Genomic DNA, 25,328 nt, shown 5'->3' with positions numbered 1-25,328 from the left:
TCCCTTAGTACACCAGTATATCAAGTTCACTCACTGAATAATAGTGCATTAGTTACACAGGCACACACACACATACATGCTCCCTGTCCGTTTGCCAGTCTGGTTGACTCTAATGGGGAGATCCAATGACTAAGTAGGCTAGTCGTGTTTTGAATTCTCAGTGCTTTATTCAAATGCTTTGACGAACACACACACACACACACACACACACATACACACACACACACACACACGCGCGCGCGCTAAGAGAAAAAGCTCTTCTTGGCAGTCAAACCAGTCAATGGGGCGCCAGACAAGTTTGCGAAAGAGTGTGTGCGTGTGCATTTGTGTGTGTGTGTGTTCCTCTCAAATAAAATTGTCATAAAAAAATTTGTTACGTTTTAATAAGCTCTCAGGTCGCTGTGTTTATGTACACACGTGGTCGGGGCTCCTCTCGCCTTCACTAGGGAAGGGCTCAGACTGGTCTGGAAGCCAATCAAATCACAGGGAAAAGGGATAGCCAAAAAGCCTATCCCCTAATGCCTTAAGGCCTCAGCCAGGCTCAAGTCTGCAGAAGGCCTTAAGACTGCTTTCCTGGCAGTAGACCCACTCGCTCTCTCCTCTCTCCTGGCGTCGATGTGCTCTCTCTCTATTTATCTCTCTCTATTTCTCTCCCTCTCTTCCTCCCTCCCTCTCTCTAATTCTCTCCCTCTCTCTAATCCCCCCCTCTTTCTTCTTATGATCATGTTTGTGGTTTAAGGAGCGTGTGTGTGTGTTTGTGGTTATGTGTGTGGGTGGTTGTGTGTGGACGGAAGAGGGTTTCTCTCTATTTTTCACTCTCCATGACACACGCCCTCTTTCGTGCATTTCCTCTCATTCTTTCTCTCGCTCTCCTTGTTTTTGCCATTTTGTTTCTTTTTGGCTTAGTCTTTCTTCCATTATCTCCCTCTTTCTCTACCACTTTCTCTCTCGTGTTGCTTTCTCGCCCTCCTCTGCTCATGAACTCTCTCCTCTTCTTGCTCCCATCAATCTCTCTCTCTCTCATAGCTCTCTCTCTCTCTCTCTCTCTAACTGGGTTTGTCTGTAAAGAGCTTTGTGCCAATGGGCGTTCCAGAACACTAAGCTGATTACTGTCTGCTAATGAGACAGTTCTCACATGGGGGAGGGGGGACTGGTGTGTGTGTGTGTCACAGACTTGGGTCAATGCTGAGGCAGAGGGTCTCATTTATCAGTGGGTATGATGAGTGATGTGTAAAGGCCACATATGGGGTTATTTTTTTGTAAAAAAAATATATATATTTCACCGCAAGTCAGTTAAGAACAAATTATTATTTACAATGAAGGCCTAGGAACAGTGGGTTAACTGCCTTGATCAGGGGCAGAATGACTCTGGGGTTTAATCGAGCAACCTTTCGGTTACTGGCCCGACGCTCTAACCACTAGGTTTCCTGCCACCCCAGGTTATAGTGCATGTAGAGGATCAACCCAGAGGGGGGATGTGATGTTGAAGGGGTCAGGTTAGTAATATTGGATCAGATGGCGACTGTGTGTTTGCTGATTCACACACACACACAAACTTTCTGAGACCAGCTCTCGGGGCAAAGACTGGTTCAGTCATGTAGAGACAGAAGAACAAAACTGATTCAGCTAGACAGCTGAGTTATGTCATCAATGTGCCACGGGGCAGGCAGAGGTAATGGACAGCGAGAGGAGAGGAAGTTGCTTGCTCTTTCTCTCACTGTGGTGCTTGTTATCGTCGTCAACCTTCAAGGCTTCTGCCACTGAAACAGAAAGAAAGTCCCTGCAGAAATGTCACGGACACTCTGAGGGGTGTGTCTTGGTGGAGGCTGTGTATTGTGTGTGTGTGACTCATTTATATGTTGTCACAGAAATGCCACAGAGGCTGGTGTTAGATAGAGAGAGAGAGTGTGTGTGTGTGTGTGCGCGTGCGCAACTGTGTTTTTGTGTGCAATTATGTACATCTGTCTCTCTCAGGGATGCAAACTAGTCACCTTTCGGTTTTTGAATACGAAATAGATGACCTACGTGATTTGTGCAGATCCGATGAGAAAGGTTTGTGGGGGGCTTTGGATCACTACTAGCTGTATGCAAAAGGAGGATGCGTGTTTGGGGCAATACTGGCTGTATACAAGGCTCAGCCAACCATTCACATAACAGCAGAATGCAGCGACTGAGGAGAGAAGAGACAACCAATGTGCAAGTTACAGCATCAGAGCGCTCTGGAAAGACAGCGGGAGAGTGGAAAGGCAGTTTGCTAGTTACAGCATCAGAGCGCTCTGGAAAGACAGCGGGAGAGTGGAAAGGCAGTTTGCTAGTTACAGCATCAGAGCGCTCTGGAAGGACAGCAGAGAGTGGAAAGGCAGTTTGCTAGTTACAGCATCAGAGCACTCTGGAAAGACAGCAGAGAGTGGAAAGGCAGTTTGCTAGTTACAGCATCAGAGCACTCTGGAAAGACAGCAGAGAGTGGAAAGGCAGTTTGCTAGTTACAGCATCAGAGCACTCTGGAAAGACAGCAGAGAGTGGAAAGGCAGTTTGCTAGTTACAGCATCAGAGCACTCTGGAAAGACAGCAGAGAGTGGAAAGGCAGTTTGCTAGTTACAGCATCAGAGCACTCTGGAAAGACAGCAGAGAGTGGAAAGGCAGTTTGCTAGTTACAGCATCAGAGCACTCTGGAAAGACAGCAGAGAGTGGAAAGGCAGTTTGCTAGTTACAGCATCAGAGCACTCTGGAAAGACAGCAGAGAGTGGAAAGGCAGTTTGCTAGTTACAGCATCAGAGCGCTCTGGAAGGACAGCAGAGAGTGGAAAGGCAGTTTGCTAGTTACAGCATCAGAGCACTCTGGAAAGACAGCAGAGAGTGGAAAGGCAGTTTGCTAGTTACAGCATCAGAGCGCTCTGGAAAGACAGCAGAGAGTGGAAAGGCAGTTTGCTAGTTACAGCATCAGAGCACTCTGGAAAGACAGCAGAGAGTGGAAAGGCAGTTTGCTAGTTACAGCATCAGAGCACTCTGGAAAGACAGCGGGAGAGTGGAAAGGCAGTTTGCTAGTTACAGCATCAGAGCGCTCTGGAAAGACAGCAGAGAGTGGAAAGGCAGTTTGCTAGTTACAGCATCAGAGCGCTCTGGAAAGACAGCAGAGAGTGGAAAGGCAGTTTGCTAGTTACAGCATCAGAGCGCTCTGGAAAGACAGCAGAGAGTGGAAAGGCAGTTTGCTAGTTACAGCATCAGAGCGCTCTGGAAAGACAGCAGAGAGTGGAAAGGCAGTTTGCTAGTTACAGCATCAGAGCGCTCTGGAAAGACAGCAGAGAGTGGAAAGGCAGTTTGCTAGTTACAGCATCAGAGCGCTCTGGAAAGACAGCAGAGAGTGGAAAGGCAGTTTGCTAGTTACAGCATCAGAGCGCTCTGGAAAGACAGCAGAGAGTGGAAAGGCAGTTTGCTAGTTACAGCATCAGAGCACTCTCTGGAAAGACAGCAGAGAGTGGAAAGGCAGTTTGCTAGTTACAGCATCAGAGCGCTCTGGAAAGACAGCAGAGAGTGGAAAGGCAGTTTGCTAGTTACAGCATCAAAGCGCTCTGGAAAGACAGCAGGGAGAGTGGAAAGGCAGTTTGCTAGTTACAGCATCAGAGCGCTCTGGAAAGACAGCAGAGAGTGGAAAGGCAGTTTGCTAGTTACAGCATCAGAGCGCTCTGGAAAGACAGCAGAGAGTGGAAAGGCAGTTTGCTAGTTACAGCATCAGAGCACTCTCTGGAAAGACAGCAGAGAGTGGAAAGGCAGTTTGCTAGTTACAGCATCAGAGCGCTCTGGAAGGACAGCAGAGAGTGGAAAGGCAGTTTGCTAGTTACAGCATCAGAGCGCTCTGGAAGGACAGCAGAGAGTGGAAAGGCAGTTTGCCAGTTAACTTACAGCAGCTCGTCCTATGATGATAATGAAGAGGTAAACTAGGTGAGAAGCCTGACCACGGAGACAAGGGGTGAGAAGGTGCTGAAACGTACTTCATGAGCTGTAACCGAAAAACAACTGCCATTTAGAAAGTTTGAGGTGAGGCAGAAAGTGTGGTGGAACAAGTATTGTTAGCATTGTTAAATATCTTGCTAGCTGGATCGAATTCTCTGTTAGCTAGTCAGAGAAATGTCGAGGAACATTAGCCAACTTAACTGATCAAATAATTGAGTTTATGGTGTGAAAATTAGCTGTCTAATAAAGCCAGACAGCTAACATTAGTTACCTAACGTTACAACATCAGATGAGCTAACGTTAGTAACCTAACCAATTCGCTATAGTATTAACTGTTAACGTTATACGACTCCTTGCCGTTCCTCAAGTTATAACGCATTAACGTTAGTTGCTTACTGAACCTTGGCAATCTGTGTGAAATGTTAACTAGCTAATGAACTAACTACTATCTGAACTAATGTTTTCCCTCTACAGTATGTGGTTAATTTTCAGAATGAGAGAATTAGGTGAAAATGAGGCGTTGCTTGTTAAACAAGTGGTTTCAGGGATCAAGTGGAGCTGGGCCTGGCTTAAACTGGATGTCTCTATAGAGGTGAAAGGAACGCAACACACTTTCCCTCTTTTTCAGTCAGTGGATAAAAGGGGTATGCCAGGTGTCCTCTCTGCCTGGAAGCGATCCGTTATGCCAACAAAGGGTATCATGCTCTGCTGGCACATTGTAGAACAGATGTCCGCAGGCAGAAAGTGTACAATGTAATAATGTGCAGTGCAGCCCAAATATATTGTATGTGTTGTGTTGAACTTGACAGTAACACATGTGGGTGAGTGAGTGAGTGAGGGGGGATTATTACATTTTTAACTCTGTGAATGTTATTTCTGCACACATGTAGCCGTGTGCACTTGATTGATGTCTACTATAGTGGTCAATAGAATAGAGCAAAAATAGACTGCCTGTTTTGTTTCATTCTATTTCTACTTTAAGATGTGTTTTTCCCAAGTGCAATATTTAGATGTGTGTGGTCACAAGCGTTCTATTATAAAGGCTGTCATGGCTAACTGAAATATTAGTGGATTGTGTTTTTTCTCAAGACTTGAGTGTCATTTGCAGTAAAGTCTAGGCAACAAATAACATTGGATTGCTTTCTTTACATTTTGTAGCTGTGAGTTAGGTTCACATTAACCACTTTTTATTTTACACACAGAGACGGATCATGTAGATCATATAATTTGTTGTTTAATTACTTAAAACCTGCATTTCCCACTAGCAGGGATTTTTTTCAATGTTTCAGGACAACAAAAGTGTCACCTTTTTGGGCCCTGACCAGTTTGCTTCCTTGGTCTCTCTATCTCTCTACCATTTGGAACACATCCCATGCCAGTAGGCTTGTGATGCTCAGCGAGCCAGCGTCAGTAATTAGTGTCCGTCACACAATGTTCTCCGCCAGCCGCAGAGAAGCACATAGAACCTAATCTTCGGTGCATTAGGACTTATGAAAGGATTGACTCACCAAGGAATGGAAAGGAAATAACCACTATACTCCCCAATTAAAGAGAGAGAGAGAGAGAGAGAGCTTACATCCAGTGGAGTGAGGGATGACAGATCAGGAAGACGTGCCACCCCTCCCCTGCTTTGTTTGTTTATCTTTCATTTCATATTCATTTGTCCTTTGTCTAGTCTATCTGTTTCTATTCATCAGCGGCCTCCCGGTGGTAGGCTGGAGTGGTGGGGTTAGGCGTGTTTGTCACTTCAACAGTGTTTATGGCTCTGTCCATGTTGCTGAAGCTGCAATATAATTACAGCCATTTCTGACTGAAAAGGTCTCTTACCGAAATCTCTAATTCCTTTAGGAAAAACATTCCCAATTCCCTCAGCTCCCTTTATCGCATTCATGTGACCAATAGGGCCTGACCTATAGCATATCATAATCACATCAATAAACTGGTTATAACAAACTCCGAACACATGTAACAGAAAAATGGATGCAGATGACGTGACAAATAAACTCAGGGAATGTCAACTGGTTGCACAGGTGGTAAAGGGGAAGTCGGATAAATTTGTGGAATAAATTTGACTAGTTGTGGAAAATACTGGAGATCAAGAAAAAGAACTTGGCTCATCATGAACTTGGCTCATTTACTTGGCTCATCATGCTCTAGCAACTCCTTGTGGGTTTGGTGGGTCATGTTTCGAAGGATGCATGACTCGACCTTTGCCTCTCCCGAGCCCGTTGGGGAGTTGCAGCGATGAGACAAGATTGAAATTGGGAGAAAAAGGAGCATTATTATTAATATTTTTATTTTTATTTGTAAAAGTCTCATAGCAAAGGGTCTGAATACTTATGTAGAGAAGGTATTTCTGTTTTGTTTTTAATACATTTGCAAACATTCTACAAACCATTTTACACTTTGTCATTTTGGTGTATTGTGTATAGATTGCTGAGGATTTGTTTTTGTTTAATAAATGATAGAATAAGGCTCTAACAAAATGTGGAAAAGGTCAAGGGGTCTAAACAATTTCCGAATGCACTGTGTATTTTTTGAGGTCGACCAACAGCCTACTGACAAAACAATCAACCTGTCGACTAAATGAGGTCGGCCCTAGTGTGTTTCTTAGTGTGTGTGAGCCAAGGTCTGCGAAACGTACGTGTGTGTGTGTGTTGGGGACATAGCCTCCTGGGATGGTTAAAAACAGCAGCGTTGCAGACATGCTTTATGACTGCAGACAGCTACTGTTACCCTGCTGTCCAGATAGTCCAACTGATCCAACTGGATCCCACCGCTCTCCCTTACACACGACCAGCCAGCAACTCTACTGCTGCTCTCCCCCTCAGCGACACATGTGTCAAACATGCACACACACGCAGACATTCCGGTACAAACACACGCACACACATCAGCTGTCTCTTCACCACAGGGCTCCAAACGCCAACATTTCATTAGGATGAGCAGAGCAAAGAATCTACCATTGTAAGTCTACCAACCTACTTATGTGGGGAGGGGGGAGAAATGGATTGAGGGAGGGAGGGTGTTGAGAGCTCTAAAAAATATGTTCTCTTTTTCTCTCCCACTGGTGAAGAGAAGGGAAGGAGAGAGCCCCTATGGAGTACCTAGCATTCCCTAGGCTCATGGATAAATATTTGCGGTGCCATGTTGGGCCTGGCTGGCTATCTACCCGCCTCATGCACACACACACACACACTTGTCTTTCACACACACACATACATCACACTTGTCTGTCGCACACACACTCTCTCCTGTGCACCCTGTTTCACAGAACTGCACTCCTCTGAATTAACGTCCTAAGGTTACACATGGTAACTTTAAACGCCACAGGGGGGAGGAAGGAGGGAAGGGGGACTGGATTGATGGGATGCCACTTACATCTCTATTAATAATTACACTGTTTATTAGGAGGTCTCAGGACAGGGGTATGGTCCGGGCATGTGGGGACACACACACAGACACACCAGTTTCTGCCTCCTGAGTCATGGTATGATGTTCGCTAATAAGACGTTTGGTCAGCAGTTTTGTTTTCTCTTTGTCTACATTTCCTAAGAAGTTTTGTCAATCAATCCCTTTGGGGCTCTAATCTAGTAACCAATATTTCTGACTTTGAGAAATCTGTTCTAGGTGAAACAAAGAAACAGGGGATGTGAAATAGCCTTCGAGGTACATGTTTTTCTTAGCCACAAATCTAGGATCAGATTACCCTCCCCTAACCTCAACCACTCTGCGAGTACAAACAATACTGACCCAAGATTAGTGTCTAGACCAGGGATGGGCAATTTTGATGGGGGTGGGGGCCCACAAAAAGGCTGAAATGCTGATGCTTGCGGGTGCTACATTGTGTGCAAAACATTTTAGCAGCCCACCTCTTGACAGCAGAGAGAAATGTTTCACAGTTAATTTCATGCAATTCTACACATTTTGCCATAGGGTGGAGAAAAATGTTGGCCATTTTTAATATGATATCTGATTGAGACAAAATCAACGGGGTCCCCCCCGAACGGTACATTTACCATGGTTACTAGGTTGAGATGGCTGGCTGCTGAACTGATTTACCATGGTTACTAGGTTGGGATGGCTGGCTACTAAACTGATTTACCATGGTTACAAGGTTGAGATGGCTGGCTGCTAAACTGATTTACCATGGTTACTAGGTTGAGATGGCTGGCTGCTAAACTGATTTACCATGGTTACTAGGTTGAGATGGCTGTCTGCTAAACTGATTTACCGTGGTTACTAGGTTGAGATGGCTGGCTGCTAAACTGATTTACCATGGTTACTAGGTTGAGATGGCTGTCTGCTAAACTGATTTACCGTGGTTACTAGGTTGAGATGGCTGGCTGCTAAACTGATTTACCAATCTCAAAAATGTTAGCTGACATGGGTGACTATCAGTGACTGACCTGGCAAGAGAAAAACTGTTGATGCAAAACCAATTTCTAAGTTGCACCTTGTGTATTCTACTATTCTAACCTGCAAAAGTAAGTTGAGACCCTGACTGAGTTCAAAAATATATATATATTTATATAGTGTGTGTGTATATATATATATATATATATATATGCATTCCAGCATTTCCAGCATTCCACCTCATGAAGCTGGTTGAGAGAATATATATATATATATATATATATATATATATATATATATATATATATATATATATATATATATATATATATATATATATATGCATTCCAGCATTTCCAGCATTCCACCTCATGAAGCTGGTTCAGCATATATATATATATATGCATTTATAGCATTCCACCTATATGAAGCTGGTTGAGAGAATATATATATATATATATATTCTCTCAACCAGCTTCATGAGGTGGAATGCTGTAATGCATTTCAATTAACAGGTGTGGCTTGTTAAAAGTTAATCTGTGGAATTTCTTTCCTCCTTAATGCATTTGAGCCAATCAGCTGTGTTGTGAAGGTAGGGGGGTACACAGAAGACAGACCTATTTGGTAAAATACCAAGTGCATATTATGGCAAGAACAGCTCAAATAAGCAAAGAGAAATGACAGTATTTATTTATTTCACCTTTATTTAACCATGTAGGTCAGTTGAGAACATGTTCTCATTTACAACTGCGACCTGGCCAAGATAAAGCAAAGCAGTGTGACACAAACAACAACACAGAGTTACACATGGAATAAACAAACATACAGTCAAATATACAGTGTGTACAAATGAGGTAGGATAAGGGAGGTAAGGCAATAAATAGCCCATAGTGGCGAAATAATTACAAACACTGGAGTGATAGATGTGCAGAAGATGCATGTGCAAGTAGATATATACTGGGGTGCAAAGGAGCAAAATAAATAACAATAAATAGCAGTATGGGGATGAGGTAGTTGGATGGACAGTCCATCATTACTTTAAGATATGAAGAACAGTCATTTGAATGTTTCTTCAAGAGCAGTAGCAAAAAACATCAAGAGCTATGATGAAGCTGGCTCTCATGAGGACCGAAACAGGAAAGGGAGACTCAGAGTTACCTTTGCTTGCAGAGGATAAATTCATTAGAGTTACCAGCCTCAGAAATTGCAGCCCAAATAAATGCTTCACAGAGTTCAAGTAACAGACATCTCAACATCAACTGTTCAGAGGAGACTGAATTATTCAGGCCTTCGTGGTCAAATTGCTGCAAAGAAACCACTACTAAAGGACATCAATAAGAAGAAGAGACTTGCTTGGGCCAAGAAAGACGAGCAATGAACATTAGATCGGTGGAAATCTGTCCTTTGGTCTGAGGAGTCCAAATTTGAGATTTTTGGTTCCAACCGCCGTGTCTTTGTGAGGCGCAGGGTAGGTGAATGGATGATCTCCACGTGTGGTTCCCACCGTAAAGCATGGAGGAGGAGGTGTGATGCTGAGGGGGTTCTTTGCTGGTAACACTGTGATTTCTTTAGAATTCAAGGCACACTTAACCAGCATGGCTACCACAGCATTCTGTGACGATACTCCATCCATCTGGTTTGTACTTAGTGGTACTATCAATTGTCTTTCAACAGGACAATGACCCAACACACCTCCAGGCTGTGTAAGGGCTATTTGACCAATAAGGAGAGTGATGGAGTGCTGCATCAGATGGCCTGGCCTCCACAATCACCTGACCTCAACCCAATTGAGATGGTTTGGGATGAGTTGGACAACTGAGTGAAGAAAAAGCAACCAACAAGTGCTCAGCATTATGTGGGAACTCCTTCAAGACAGTTGGAAAAGCATTCCAGGTGAAGCTGGTTGAGAGAATTCCAAGAGGGTGCATAGCTGTCATCAAGGCAAAGGGTGACTACTTTGAAGAATCTAAAATATATTTTTATTTGTTTAATACTTTTTATGGCTACTACATGATTCCATGTGTTTTTTCATAGTTTTGACATTTTCACTATTATTCCACAATGTAGAAAATAGTAAATATAAAGAAAAACCCTTGTGTGAGTATGTGTCCACATTTTTGACTGGTACTGTATATATTATAATAATAATAATATATATTTTAAATTAAACTGAGGACCTTCAAAAGGGCGCTGGCCGCCGAATGCGTCAAGACTCTAGGGCTGGATGGAGCCCCATGCTGCCTTGCCTGTCTTTATGTTAGTAAATCACCTCTCTGAACCTAACAGTATTTATTCTGCAGCCTTCTACGAATACTTTGGCAGAAAAGTGGAAGAGAGGGAGAGGCAGAGCAAGGCTTGATGTCCAAACTGTAGAACACAGGTCGTAGATAGGCCATACTTCAGCCTTAAACTTCGGGCCCAACAACACGGTGATCTAAAGTGTAAGGTGGGCATTAGAGGTTTACACAGATCCACCTGTACCCAGGACCCAGCCCGGGAAGGGCCCATACAGATCAGCGACTGCTGCAGAAGGGAGAGAGATTTGATCATTTATGCTGTTGCTCTTGCTTTTCACGAGAGCGTGGTGAGTGTTATCTAATCAATGGAGGATGCAATTCAAATGATGGAAGGAGAGGCTACAATGATCAAGAGCCGACAGGTAGGCTGCTACATAATATCCCGAATGGAGTTGTTTCACAGTAGAATGAGAAAGGACGTGCACTGTTTTACCCACTACCCTTTGCTCTTGTTGGCTTCCCCCTCTCCCATTCTGGAGCCAGGGACAAGACGTTCTTAACAGATCAGGACGCACACACACACACACACAGTCACACACAGTCACACACAGTCACACACCCACATGCTTTCTCATTCCCATTCCCCCTCAAACAAATGCCAAAGCAACAAGTCCCTATCCTCCATTCGGTATTGGTACACAGCCACACCCACCCATAGCTTGTACTGCATACTAGCCTTACCTGATCCACAGCACAGCACATACATCTCCCAGCTATCTCACACACACACACACACAGAGAGAGACTGCATTTCTCACTCACTATATCTCTCTGCTCTTTGCACTGGTCCCCTCTTCCCTACTGGCTTTCATAAGACACTCTCTTTGCTTGGCAGAGGCCTTCCTATGGTGATGCCCCCCCCACCTTGTGTGTGCATGCTTGCTGTGGCTGCGACATTGTGAGTTTTAGTACGCACATTGCGCAGGTTCAAATCCCTAATAAGATATGTATACACTCATACATACTCACATTCACACACCTGCCTAAATGAACGTTATATAACTTGACAGCCGTGAAGTAATTGGCAGTGAGTCAGAGGGGAGAGTGAGTGAGTGTGTGTGTGTGTGTATGTATGTGTGTGCGCGCTATGGGCTCCCCGTTTCAGCCAGTGTCAGACTATTACAGTACAGTGACCCTACACAGACAGACAACTTACTCAGATAGACAGACAACTTACTCAGATAGACAAGACACTAGAGTGATCCACAGACCGGTGTGTGACACACAGAACAAGGCATTGCATCTGAATAAACAACTTGTATTAAGTGAGCGGTCGCGGACACTGACTCACAGACTGACAGATGCAAGGGTGACACACACACACTCAAATCAATCTACTTAAAGGCACAGGAAACAGGGTGTCTCATCCTTAATGAATCGCTAAAGTGAGCCGTGACAGAAAAGGACATTGACAGCCCCAGACAGGCAGACGAACACACGCAGACACCCACCAAAACACACACGCACTACAATGGCTGCTCCAACAAATGAGCCATCACTGCCCCAGACAGACTGACAGGAGGACAGAAATAGAGAGGGAACTGTTTATTGGCCAGTCAGTGGCAGAGGCAGGTCGTAGCCCCATCTTGGCTTCAGAGTTAAGGAGCCTGCAGAGAGGAACAGTCACACTCACACACAGACTCCCGCAGGCATCATCACATCGATTAGATCTCAGAACGGAAAGGCAACTCAAGGAAATGAATGAGATCGATAGACAAGCAGAGAGCGGGAAGGAGAGAGAGAGAGATCTGATTACAGTAGAAAGGAAACACTTCCTGTCTGGTCTGGTTGCATATGAGTGCACCGATGTCAGTGGTTAGTGTGTGTGTGTGTCTGGGTTCGCATTTAGATCTAGAATAGCAGAAGAGGATGCACCTACAAGCCTAATGGATTGGTGCGTGTTTAGTAATAGTCTGTTTGGTCTAATGTGCTATCCATATAATCCTCTGTAAATCCCAGTCACTGTCTCCTCAGACACTCTGTGTCTAGACGCGCGCGTGTGTGTGTGTGCCCACACCAATATGTGTGTGTTTGTGTGCGTGCCAATGCGTTCCCTGTCTCCCTGGGTCCGTTGGGCTGATTGTTGGTACGGCTCTCTCAGGCTGAGCTGCACTGGCTGCTGTTGTTAGCTGGCACCATCTGTGCCGGCACGCTAAATATAGCTCTGCACCAGGAAGAAGAAGAAGAATGGGGGGGGGGGCTCACCAGAAATATAGACGAGACACTTTTTTTTCCATTAACAGTTAGAGAGCAGGCCTGGGAAATTTCAGGGAACAAGGGAGTCCTTTCTCTCAATCGGTCACCATTCATCACTGTGTTTATTTGATGTATCCGCCATGTGGCCAGCCCCCAGCAACCTTTCCTCCTATTTTAAACTGCCCTTTAATGACGATGTTAAAAACATGATGATTATTATAGACCTACAGTACGTACTTGTCACATGTGACTGTTAGCTACCCCTAATAAAGGGATAATCGACCGATGGAGGGGAAGATGTATGAGAGTCGTGTTATGGTGTGCATTTTCAGTCCTTTTTCCTTTCCGTAGTCTAAATATCCTCTGTCAGTACGACCCTCGAAGGCATTATCAATCGTACAATAGGTTCCATAACAAAGACAAGTGTTGATGACCTTTTCTTAGTGACTTTGCTTTAGTTTTGTAATAAGATGGGGAAAAGACTATATTGCCCTAAAACAAAACATGTACGCACACACACACACACACACACACACACACACATTCTCTCTCTTGTCCAACCTCTCTCTGTATTTCTCTCTCTCTCTGTATTTCTCTCTCTGTATTTCTCTCTCTCCGTATTTCTCTCTCCGTATTTCTCTCTCTCTCTCTCCGTATTTCTCTCTCTCTCTCTGTATTTCTCTCTCTCCGTATTTCTCTCTCTGTATTTCTCTCTCTCTCCGTATTTCTCTCTCTGTATTTCTCTCTCTCCGTATTTCTCTCTATTTCTCTGTATTTCTCTCTCCGTATTTCTCTCTCTTTCTGTATTTCTCTCTCTTTCTGTATTTCTCTCTCTGTATTTCTCTCTCTCTGTATTTCTCTCTCTCTGTATTTCTGTATTTCTCTCTCTTATTTCTGTATTTCTCTCTCTGTATTTCTCTCTTTTCTGTATTTCTCTCTCTTTCTGTATTTCTCTCTCCGTATTTCTCTCTCTTTTTCTCTCTCTCTCCCGTATTTCTCTCTCTCTTTCTGTATTTCTCTCTCCCGTATTTCTCTCTCTCTCCTGTATTTCTCTCTCTTTCTGTATTTCTCTCTCCCTGTATTTCTCTCTCCGTATTTCTCTCTCTTTCTGTATTTCTCTCTCTCCGTATTTCTCTCTCTCCTGTATTTCTCTCTCTCCGTATTTCTCTCTCTCTGTATTTCTCTCTCTCCGTATTTCTCTCTCTTTCTGTATTTCTCTCTCCCGTATTTCTCTCTCTTTCTGTATTTCTCTCTCCTGTATTTCTCTCTCTCCGTATTTCTCTCTCCCCATATTTCTCTCTCCTGTATTTCTCTCTCTCCGTATTTCTCTCTCCGTATTTCTCTCTCTCGTATTTCTCTCCCCGTATTTCTCTCTCTCTCTGTATTTCTCTCTCCCGTATTTCTCTCTCTTTCTGTATTTCTCTCTCCCGTATTTCTCTCTCTCTGTATTTCTCTCTCTTTCTGTCCGTTTCTCTCTCTCTGTATTTCTCTCTCTCGTATTTCTCTCTCTTTCTGTATTTCTCTCTCTCGTATTTCTCTCTCCGTATTTCTCTCTGTATTTCTCTCTCCGTATTTCTCTCTCTCTCTGTATTTCTCTCTCTCCGTATTTCTCTCTCTTTATTTCTCTCTCTCTCTGTATTTCTCTCTCTTTCTGTATTTCTCTCTCTGTATTTCTCTCTCTTTCTGTATTTCTCTCTCTTTCTGTATTTCTCTCTCTTTCTGTATTTCTCTCTCTTTCTGTATTTCTCTCTCTGTATTTCTCTCTCTCTGTATTTCTCTCTCTTTCTGTATTTCTCTCTCTCCGTATTTCTCTCTCTTTCTGTATTTCTCTCTCTCCGTATTTCTCTCTCTCTCTGTATTTCTCTCTCTCCGTATTTCTCTCTCTCTCTGTATTTCTCTCTCTCCGTATTTCTCTCTCTTTCTGTATTTCTCTCTCTCCGTATTTCTCTCTCCGTATTTCTCTCTCTTTCTGTATTTCTCTCTCTCTGTATTTCTCTCTCTGTATTTCTCTCTCTCCGTATTTCTCTCTCTCTCTTTCTGTATTTCTCTCTCCGTATTTCTCTCTCTGTATTTCTCTCTCTCCGTATTTCTCTCTCTCTGTATTTCTCTCTCTCCGTATTTCTCTCTCCGTATTTCTCTCTCTTTCTGTATTTCTCTCTCTCCGTATTTCTCTCTCTTTCTGTATTTCTCTCTCCGTATTTCTCTCTCTTCCCGTATTTCTCTCTCCGTATTTCTCTCCCTGTATTTCTCTCTCTCGTATTTCTCTCTCCTGTATTTCTCTCTCTCCCCGTATTTCTCTCTCCGTATTTCTCTCTCTCCTGTATTTCTCTCTCCCCGTATTTCTCTCTCTCTCCGTATTTCTCTCTCCGTATTTCTCTCTCTTTCTGTATTTCTCTCTCTCCGTATTTCTCTCTTTCCGTATTTCTCTCCCCGTATTTCTCTCTCCGTATTTCTCTCTCTTTCTGTATTTCTCTCTCCGTATTTCTCTCTCTCCGTATTTCTCTCTCTCCGTATTTCTCCATCTCTCCGTATTTCTCTCTCTCCTCTATTTCTCTCTCCCTGTATTTCTCTCTCCGTATTTCTCTCTCTTTCTGTATTTCTCTCTCCCCGTATTTCTCTCTCTCCATATTTCTCTCTCTTTCTGTATTTCTCTCTCTCTCTATTTCTCTCTCTGTATTTCTCTCTCTCCGTATTTCTCTCTCTCTGTATTTCTCTCTCCGTATTTCTCTCTCTTTCTGTATTTCTCTCTCTCCGTATTTCTCTCCGTATTTCTCTCTCTCCGTATTTCTCTCTCTCCGTATTTCTCTCTCCGTATTTCTCTCTCTTTCTGTATTTCTCTCTCTCCGTATTTCTCTCTCTTTCCATATTTCTCTCTCCCCGTATTTCTCTCTTTCCATATTTCTCTCTCCCCGTATTTCTCTCTCTCTCTCTCTCTCTCTCTGCATTTCTCTCTCTTCCTCTTTCTTTCTCCGTATTTCTCTCTCTCTCTCTCTCTCTCTCTCTCTCTCTCTCTCTGCATTTCTCTCTCTTCCTCTTTCTCCGTATTTCTTCTCTCTCTCTCTCTCTCTCTCTCTCTCTCTGCATTTCTCTCTCTTCCTCTTTCTCCGTATTTCTCTCTCTCTCTCTCTCTCTCTCTCTCTCTCTGCATTTCTCTCTCTTCCTCTTTCTCCGTATTTCTCTCCCCGTATATCTCTCTCTCGGGCGGTCTCACCCTCCTCCATTCCATCCCTCTGTTGAACTTCGCCATATATATTTCATTTGAGGACACAATATTCCCCTGTGGATAAACAGACATAGATATTTTATTTGTAGATTTGCAAACAATGTTGGTGATAAAGTGTGGTAGTCAGTAGATGAATGTCATAATATTTAGTTCATCTTCGTATAATATTCTGTTGTCTACTGTTCTTCTAACCCAACCATTTCCTCTGCTTCCAGAATGCTGATGTCTATGGCCTTGGAATTATGGGGGAGAAATTACAGGAGACTTGGAGATCCCTAAGCTCCTCATCCTTTTGTGACAACCAATGGGAAGAGAGAGAAGTTGGACTGGTCACGCCCCTGAAAGCACTTTGGAAAGACGGATGGAAAACCTTTATTTTGTTGCTTTCAGTTTATTGGTTGCGATACCAATGGGGATGCGTGCCCATTCTAGTCCGTGAAGGGAGGACTCTCAGCCAATAAGAGAGAAGAATAAAGACTGACTGCGGACCGGGAGCCAATGATATTTTTCGATCATCAACCTAAATGAAAACACAATTAACCAATCAAAAAGCAGGATTTCATCTAATGATGGCTGAATATACATAGTATTATAAGGAAATATATAGAAGTATATATCTTTTCAAAAGTGCCTCATTTTTTTATTGTAGCCATTTTACAAAGAACTTAGCATTGACTAAGGAACTGAAGAAGCTTCAGTTTTTGTGCTCCTTTTGAAGTAGAATATGTTGTGGCGACCAGATGTAACGGACAAAGAAGAGAGCACTGGTACTGGTATATATTTGGAATAATAACGATGATGATGATGATGATAATAATAATAATAGCAATTAGCTGGCCTGACTGTGTTACTGTGAGAGATGTTAGCGGCATAGCTTCTAATGACTTTATGCTCACTGCTTCAATGTAGCTGACAGACGTTTCTCTCTCTCCACTCTCTTTCAATATCTCTATCTCTCTCTGCCCACACCTCTCATCCAAGAATGCAGAGTTATTCTATATCACATATCAACATGCTCACATACTACACAATATGCTCTGGTCAATATGTATTTAATGCACAGAGAGACACTTGGCACTTGTTGCCGATAAAGACAACTAAAAAAAACAATTGTATGGAACTATATTTAACCATAAATAGTTCTTTCAAATACTTGTATTAATTATAACACAGAAATAGATTACTCCACAATTTCCGTAATCTTAGCCTGTCTACACTGAACAAAATATAAAACGCAACATGTAAAGTGTTGGTCCCATATTTCATGAGCTGAAATAAAAGATACCAGAAATGTTCCATACACACAAAAAGCTTATTCTTTAGCTCCCGAGTGGCGCAGCGTTCTAAGGCACTGCATCTCACTACAGACCCTGGTTTGATTTCACGCTGTGTCACAACAGGCCGTGATTGGGAGTCCCGTAGGGCGGCGCACAATTGGCCCAGCGTTGTTCGGGTTAAGGTTTGGCTTGGGGTAGGCCATCATTGTAAATAAGAATTTGTTCTTAACTGACTTGCCTAGTTAAATAAAGGTGAAATAAAACATTGATGAATACATCTCTAAAATTGTGTGCACAGATTTGTTTACATCCCTGTTAGTGAGCATTTCTCCTTTGCCAAAATAATCCATCCACCTGACAGGTGTAGCATATCAAGAAGCTGATTAAACAGCAAGATCATTACATAGGTGCACATTGTACTGGGGACAATAAAAGGCTACTCTAAAATGTGCAGTTTTGTCACACAAGAAAATGCCATAGATGTTTCAAGTTTTGCCCAATTGCAATTGGCATGCAGGAATGTCCACCAGGGCTGTTGCCAGAGAATTTAATGTTGATTTTTCTACCATAAGCCGTTTTAGAGAATTTGGTAGTTTGTCGAACCAGCTTCATAACTGCAAACTATGTGTAACCACACCAGCCCAGGACCTCCACCTCCAGCTTTGTCACCTGCGGGATCATCTGAGACCAGCCGCCCGGACAGCTGATGAAACTGGGAGTTTTCACAACAGAACAATTTCCTCACAAACGTCTCAGGGAATCTCATCTGCGTGCTCGTCGTCCTCACCAGGGCCTTGACCTGACTGCAGTTTGGCGTTGTAACCGACTTCAGTGGGCAAATGTTCACTTTCTATGGTCACTGACACTCTGGAAAAGTGTGCTCTTCACTGATGAATTCCGGTTTCAACTGTACCAGGTAGATGGCAGACGGTGTGTATGGCATCATGTGGGTGAGCGGTTTGCTGAAGTCCATGTTGTGAACAGAGTGCCCCAATGGTGGCGGTGGGGTTATGGTACTGACAGGCATAAGGTACAGACAACGAACACATTAGCATTTTATCAATGGCAATTTGAATGCACAAAGATACCTTGACGAGATCCCGAGGCCAGTTGTCATGCAATTCATCTGCCTCCATGTCCTCATGTTTTCAGCATGATAATGAATGGCCTCAGGGATCTGTATACAATTCCTGGACGCTGAAAATGTCCCAGTTCTTCTTGCCTTTATACTCACCACACGTCACCCATTGAGCATGTTTGGGATGCTCTGGATAAACGTGTAGTCCAGACTACTTTACACAGCCATTGAAGAGGAGTGGGGCAACATTCCACCCGCCAAAATCAACAGCCTGATCAACTCTATGCGAAGGAGATATGTCGCGTTCCATGAGGCAAATGTTGGTCACACCAGATACCGACTGGTTTTCCATTTTTGTTCAGTGTTGTAATTATAGAATCACCCACGTTTGGTAGGCTATACTGTTTCATGCAATACTTTATGGCCATGGGCATGGTTGATCATGCAGTGATTACAATGTGCCACTGTTCAAACGTTGCTATAAGGTCTTAAAAGGTCAGCAGCAAAGCTGTACGAGTTTGGTACAGGAACAGACAACATTTTTTACATGCAAATCTGATTGAATACAGCATTTGATAATTGAAATATCAGCCTCAATTTAACTTCCAAAGTTTATTTTTTCTTTCTGAGGGCAAATCAGGGACTTTTCCGGGTACAGGGAACAAGCTACCAAAATCGGGGACTGTCCCAGGAAATTGGGGACTGTCCCGGGAAATCTGGGACATCTTGTCACGCTAGTCCACAGGGATAAAAGAAGTGCTAACAATAGCCCTTGCTAATGTTGGCTTACCTAACGTCTGGCTTTGATAACATGGCATGCCTCGCTTAGCTGTGGGCAACATGCTAACTTTAGCCTAGTTAGCAAAGTATTCGGTTCTGAGGCATAGATAGCCCTCCTTTATGTTTCTCAGTTGCCATCTTTCTCTCTCTCTCTCTCTCTCTTTGGCTCTTACTTTATACTCTTTCTGCTATGCATTAGCACTAAAGTGCCTGTCTGTCTGTCTGTATGTCTATCTGTCTGTCTGTCTGTCTATATATCTGTCCCTGTCTTTCCCTTCAGCGCTATGAGGGCAAAATATATACAGTCTATTTTCCCCTTATTTCTCTCTTATTGGCTGTTCAATATTGTGTAAACTTAAGGTACCCTGCCCTGATTGATGTGTCAATGATGTTCAAGGATGTAGTGACCCATGAAATGACTTGACCAATGGCCCCTACCTTCGTGTTTGTATTGTGTTCGTGCTGGCTGTTGTGGCCCCGTGGAGGACTCCATTGAGGACCTCATCTATGGATGGCCCTATCAGTGCCAAAACAAAAATACGTTTTGACTCTTTGACAATATATTAAATAGCTAGCTACAAGTTCAGACCTTTTCTTTTTTTTTTCTTGTTTGTTAAATGCTATTATAACCTTGCCTCGGCTCTTGTTTGATTTTGCACAAAAAAAAAAAAAAAAAACTGTCTTGGAAGTTTGAGAGACATCTTGCCTCATTAGTTTGCCTCTGGGACACGTATGAAAGAAAGGTATGAGAGGAAGCACTTCTGAAATTACTTCATGAACAATACTTACCATAAGTTGCCAATATGAGCCATCACAGAAAGAGAAAACACCCTTCAAAGAGAACCACATTTCTCTGTCCACGTTTCACTACCAGCACATATGTATATTCCGACAGTCAGTCCAAGGTGTCTGCCTCGTGCACTTCCTCCTCCCTCTTGTCACATGACTGTCGGGACTCGTAGAATAACAAAGCAGCTTTATTGCTACCAGATTGGGATCTGTGGTCAGGGCAATTGGCCATAATGGTTTCTAATGCAAAGGTGAGATTAGGAAAGTAGTTGGTTTCCAACCTCACTGTGCCGGGTTTGTTTCTAATGAGGGTTCACTGCAAGGTGCAACAAGGCAGTGATACGAGCACACACTTACACATTAGAACACAAACAGTAAATAGTGTCAATGTTTCCAAAAGGTTTTGGGGAATGTTTTCTTTTGTTATATAATGACTCCACAATCTTCCAAACTGAAGCCAGAGAGTTCACTCTGAAATCAAAGTTAAGTCTGACGCTTTCTGGCCTCAAAGGTGGACAATGGTCATGAACCCAGTCACTGTTGAGGTCTGAAAGCATCAATATATATGACAAACTTTAACTTTGGAGAGAACTATCACTTTAAAGAGCTATTGAACATACCGATTGACACCTGTGTTTTTCTGTTGCTCATTAGAAAAACTAGACTGGAAGCCTATTTCACTTCCTCAAAATCCTCAGAATTAATTTAACATAACTCAAGAAATCTGTAATTAGTTTTGATGTTTTGCCGAGGATGTTTTAGTCATGCAATTTGACATCTAACTAAGGTGTTTGGTGCAGTATTTCTCGAGCTTAAAAAATGTGTGGCGTGCTGGGCAGGTTTGTCTCACTGTGTACGCTATCGGATAGAGAGCAATCACTGCAGCTGTTCACAACCATGTTAGGGGGCAAATGGACATCATCAAATCAAAACCCAAACTTTATTTACCCGATGTGACGCACGGATGTTCCAAACTCCGTTTTAGACCAGACTGACTTTATGACCAAAATGATCCTATTTACACCTTGTAGTCAATTCTGACACAAGAATGAATGTTTCTGACTCATCTCAATGCCGTATGGGCCATTTCCAAATGGATTTGTTTCTTTTTAAAATGAAATGAATGAATAGTGATCATGTATAATGAACTTTATTTGGGAGAATTCAGGGGTTTGGGGGAGGAGGTGTTAAGCTTAATTGCTGTTCTCCATGACGATAGGGGGGTGGTTCTAGATGATGGGAAAATACACATTTTTCCTATTCTAAATGGGAAATTCTGATACTCTTTGACTGTGATGTGACAATTTCACTTTTGTTGCTTGAGAAGAAAAAACGACAACAACAACAAAAAAGATCTAGGAGTTGTCCTTTGATTCAAGGTAATGATCTCATTAAAAGAGGAGTTGTCTAGATGTCTGTGCGGAGGGACAGATTGAGACAAAGGGAAACAAGGCAAAGTGACGGGCACAGACCGTTATAAAGGCAGGCGTTGGTACCGGCATACTGTACTGTAGTGACAGACACACAAACACACTCATAAAGCCTTTAACAACCATAATCAAAACTGTTTAATGATTAGTTACCGTAAATAAAAAGCCTTTATTAGTCATCTCACTCCCCAGTGATAAGATCGATGTGACTATGTAGTGGCAAGATGCCAACAGAGTTTATCACTTATCTCATTGGAATTATGACCAATTGCTTTGTTTGTGCCTGGGAAAGGCTGTGCGTGTGTGTGTGTCACACACTCTCTCTCTCTCAGGCTCTCTCAATCACAATTAAATTAGTTTCAATGGGCATTATTAGCGAGAAAAGTCGGTATCTTTCATGTCTCTCCCTCTTTCCACTCACTCTTTCTTTGCCTAATGAAGTCTATGTTGTGATGATTCTCTGTGTCTGTCTCTCCCAGATGGCTTGGTAACTCAACCCCAGGTTATATGTGCACCAAATCCCCATTGGGATGAATAGGAATGAGAACACAACACACACACACACATCTGTATGAACATGAAACAGATGCTCTCACTCTCTCTCTGCCCTGCCCATGAATAGGATGGAATATGGGAGAAAAGGGCACATATCATCACCAGTATGTATTAGGTGAATATGAGGATGAAACCGCTTTACCAGAAGGTCAATGAAAACCATGTAAGTACACTGTATCTGTAGTCTATTCACTGTGGCCCTGACCCTATTGCACTTTTCTTGTAAGCTGGCTCTTGTTCCCTCTCACCTAACACCTCCTCTATGCTTCCCTCAGGGCATGTTTAGCCTTGTCAGACTTACATGTGAACCTTGTAGTCTAACCTCAGACACAGGAGCGTGGATCTTAGGGGGGGGCATGTCCCACTCAATGTTAAACAGACGTTAACAGAGACGCTAAAAAGCCAGAAAGCTCGGTGGCTTGGCCCTAGGTGAAGAAGTAAGCTGTACTGGAGCGAAGCGCTAGCTAACCGCTAACCACAAACACACTGCTTCCCTCTGTTAGGGCTGCTCTTACAGCGACCATTGTTGATGTAACGTGACAGGACAGGACAGTAGAGTAAAGTCTTGCAAAGAGCCAAGCTGTGAATGAATGGCCTTTGAGATGGATGGATGAGAAGGGATGAGAATATGGCACTTGGAGCCTCCACATCAGAAAGAAAGAGGTAGAGAGGGATCGAGTGAGTTGGGAACTTCCGCCATCTGGTCATCATGGAGACGCAGAGTCAATGCCCATGTTCCGTTGCCTCCGTGGCAGTGCCACACCCCTTCCATGAGAGATAGAGAGAATATTCTGGGATGGTGCCAAGGAGAGGTGGTAGAGGACAGCGAGTTTGGATGGGCACCGGGCACAGACAGTCATGTCATAAACCTAGAGGAAATGAGAGATAGAGAGGGAGGGGGGACGAGAGGTAAAGAGAAATGAGGGATGGGAAGAGAGGGAGTGACAGAAACGGAAAGAGAGAGGGAGAGAGAGAGCAGCTTTCCTCGAAGGCCAGAAGACAACAGGTGGATCTGTGGCTGTGAACTCTAGTTGCAAAACTAGGTAGAAGGACACACCCTCTGTAAAGCAGCGTCCAAAAACATTAAACACTTAGTTTCCATGTGTTTGACCATTCCATTCGCGCTGTTCCAGCCATTATTATGCACCGTCCTCCCCTCAGCAGCCTCCACTGGTCTCAGCCACGTGTTCGGGTGACGGACAGGAGCATGCGGATCCACACACATGCATACAGACTAGACATTGTAGGGCTTGGGGTCCACATGACACACAGACAACAGGTGTGTGCTTACAATGTATACCGTATGTAATACTCATCAGTAGGCTATAGAAGAAAATAAATAAGTGATGATGTGATACTGGGCATTGTACATAATAATCCATCATTGTATTTGACAAAACAAAAAACGTAAAAAGACTAACATGTTACAGAATTACTTTTGGATGTGTATGTGGGGGCTTTTTCAAGCCTGTATAGTGGGATCAAAAAGTATATTAACTGGCTTTTTATCACAATAAAAGTGTAGAATGGATGCATTTGAATACATTTAATTTCCCATGATCTGTCATTCATCAGCTCCAACCTCCATATGATGTAGCAGCATGTAGCTGTGCTCTGACCCATCGGCACGTTGGTAAGAATACAGGAAGTCTTCCTGCTTTATGACTTCCTCTCTGGCACGGCCAAACAGGAAGCTCACTCTGTATTTGACACAGAAATAGCAGGAGTCCCTGAACCAGATGCACAGAAATACACTGTAGAACAAATATCATGTTTTTATAGACTGATAAATATCTGAACTCTAGATTCACAATATACTTGATAATAACCGTACGGTTTCATACGTTTCGGTTATTCAACCTCTCATTCACATTATCCTTTTTTAATCAATTACATTCTATGTTGTGCACTTGTTAAAGGTAATTTATTGTGAAAATATTGCGGCACAATTACTACAGTACAGACTAATATGGAAATTGTAAAACTCAGCGATTCCAATGCTTCTGGTATCTGAAGTAATTTGATCTGCAAAGGCCACAGCAGACCCAGCCCTTTCAAATGTATTTTCAGCCCCTTTCTGTGACCTCTTTCCTCCCACTTTTTCACAGTGTTCTTAGCCAAACCAAAATGTCTTCAATACCCCACCCCCCTCTTAATCATGCTCTATGGGAAAGTGGATGTCAATGTTTATGTGTTTAGTTGCGCACGTCGTTAGCTCAGTTACTCTGTCGTTTTTGGTTCAGAGAGAGAGTTAGAAAACATAAAATGACCACATGTAGCGAGGGAGGGAGGGGGAGGGAGGGAGGGGAAGGTGATGGTGAGGCCTCCATGCTTTATTTTCCTTGAAAGCTTCCTGAAAACCACAGACACATGGTACAGAATTCCCCTCACAGTGGGAGAGAGGGGGACCAGGGGGTAGACAGTTTTAAAGAGAGAAAACACACACATACAAATACATAGATATGCAAAAACAAACACACACACACACACACACACACACACACACAGAGTGAGATAGAGAGTTACGAGAGAGAGCTTAGAAAGAGCCGTCAGTCTAACACCTTGGCTTTGATGGGTTTGAACTCTCAGGGAGACTTCTATGGGAAAGTGGAACACTACGAGTTTTGCAGGGGAGGGGGAGGTGGGCTGTAGGGTAGTTGCATTAATCCAATGTACAATGTATTTCAACTTGATTGACAGATCCCCCAAGCTTCTCCCTTGGCCCCCTGCTGCTGGGTCCTGAAAGACAGTTGAGGACAAGCGAAGAACTGGGTATTTTGGTGAGGCTTGCACGCTGGGAAAAGGTAAAGGGTCATCCTCCATAAATTAGACTGTTAGCGCTGTGATTTGAGCTTAGCATGGACACATGGAACTGTGTTAAATCACTAGCGGCTGGACCAAAGCAACAACATCCTGTACTTGTGAAATGTGTCTCTAATTCAGACTGTAGAAAATCCCCTGTAAAAAGCCACTAAACTATACTGAACAAAACTATAAACGTTACAGTTCATATAAGGAAAACAGTCAATTGAAATAAATGAATTAGGCCCTAATTTATGGATTTCACGACTGGGCAGGGTCGCAGCCAATGGGTGGGATCACCACCCACTGGGGAGCCAGACCCAGCTAATCAGAATGAGTTTTTCCCTACAAAAGAGGTTTATTACAGACAGAAATACACCTGAGCACATCCGTGGCATTGTGTTGTGGCAAAATTGCTCATTTTAGAGTGGCCTTTTATTTTCCCCAGCACAAGGTGCACCTGTGCAATTATTTTATTTGGATCTCTTTTAGCCCTCATTTGGACTAATCTTCCAAGAGTCCTTAAACATTCAAATACAATTTATAATACAATCACATTTTTACATAATACACTGATATATTGACCAGATAAATA

The 25,328-nt window shown here is 43.1% G+C and overlaps 1 protein-coding gene across 3 annotated transcripts in view; it reads left to right on the top strand.

The window, feature by feature from the left end:
- Positions 1 to 25,328, top strand: part of si:ch73-335l21.1 (insulin receptor substrate 1-B) — an 87,448-nt gene that overhangs the window by 41,944 nt on the left and 20,176 nt on the right. Inside the window, exon 4 of one of the 3 annotated variants that reach the window (XM_024434658.2) lies at positions 16,238 to 17,352. The exons of the other annotated variants lie outside the window; for them this stretch is intronic. Coding sequence (XP_024290426.1) covers positions 16,238 to 16,245 — 8 coding nt within the window. The 3' untranslated portion in view covers positions 16,246 to 17,352. Of the gene's footprint in view, positions 1 to 16,237; positions 17,353 to 25,328 lie in introns of those variants that run through there. 3 annotated transcript variants of the gene reach the window in all.

The sequence above is a fragment of the Oncorhynchus tshawytscha genome, linkage group LG10, assembly GCF_018296145.1.
Source record: "Oncorhynchus tshawytscha isolate Ot180627B linkage group LG10, Otsh_v2.0, whole genome shotgun sequence".
Taxonomy (NCBI): domain Eukaryota; kingdom Metazoa; phylum Chordata; class Actinopteri; order Salmoniformes; family Salmonidae; genus Oncorhynchus; species Oncorhynchus tshawytscha.
Note: the sequence above shows the minus strand (reverse complement) of the source record. Positions and strands in the feature narration are given on the sequence as shown.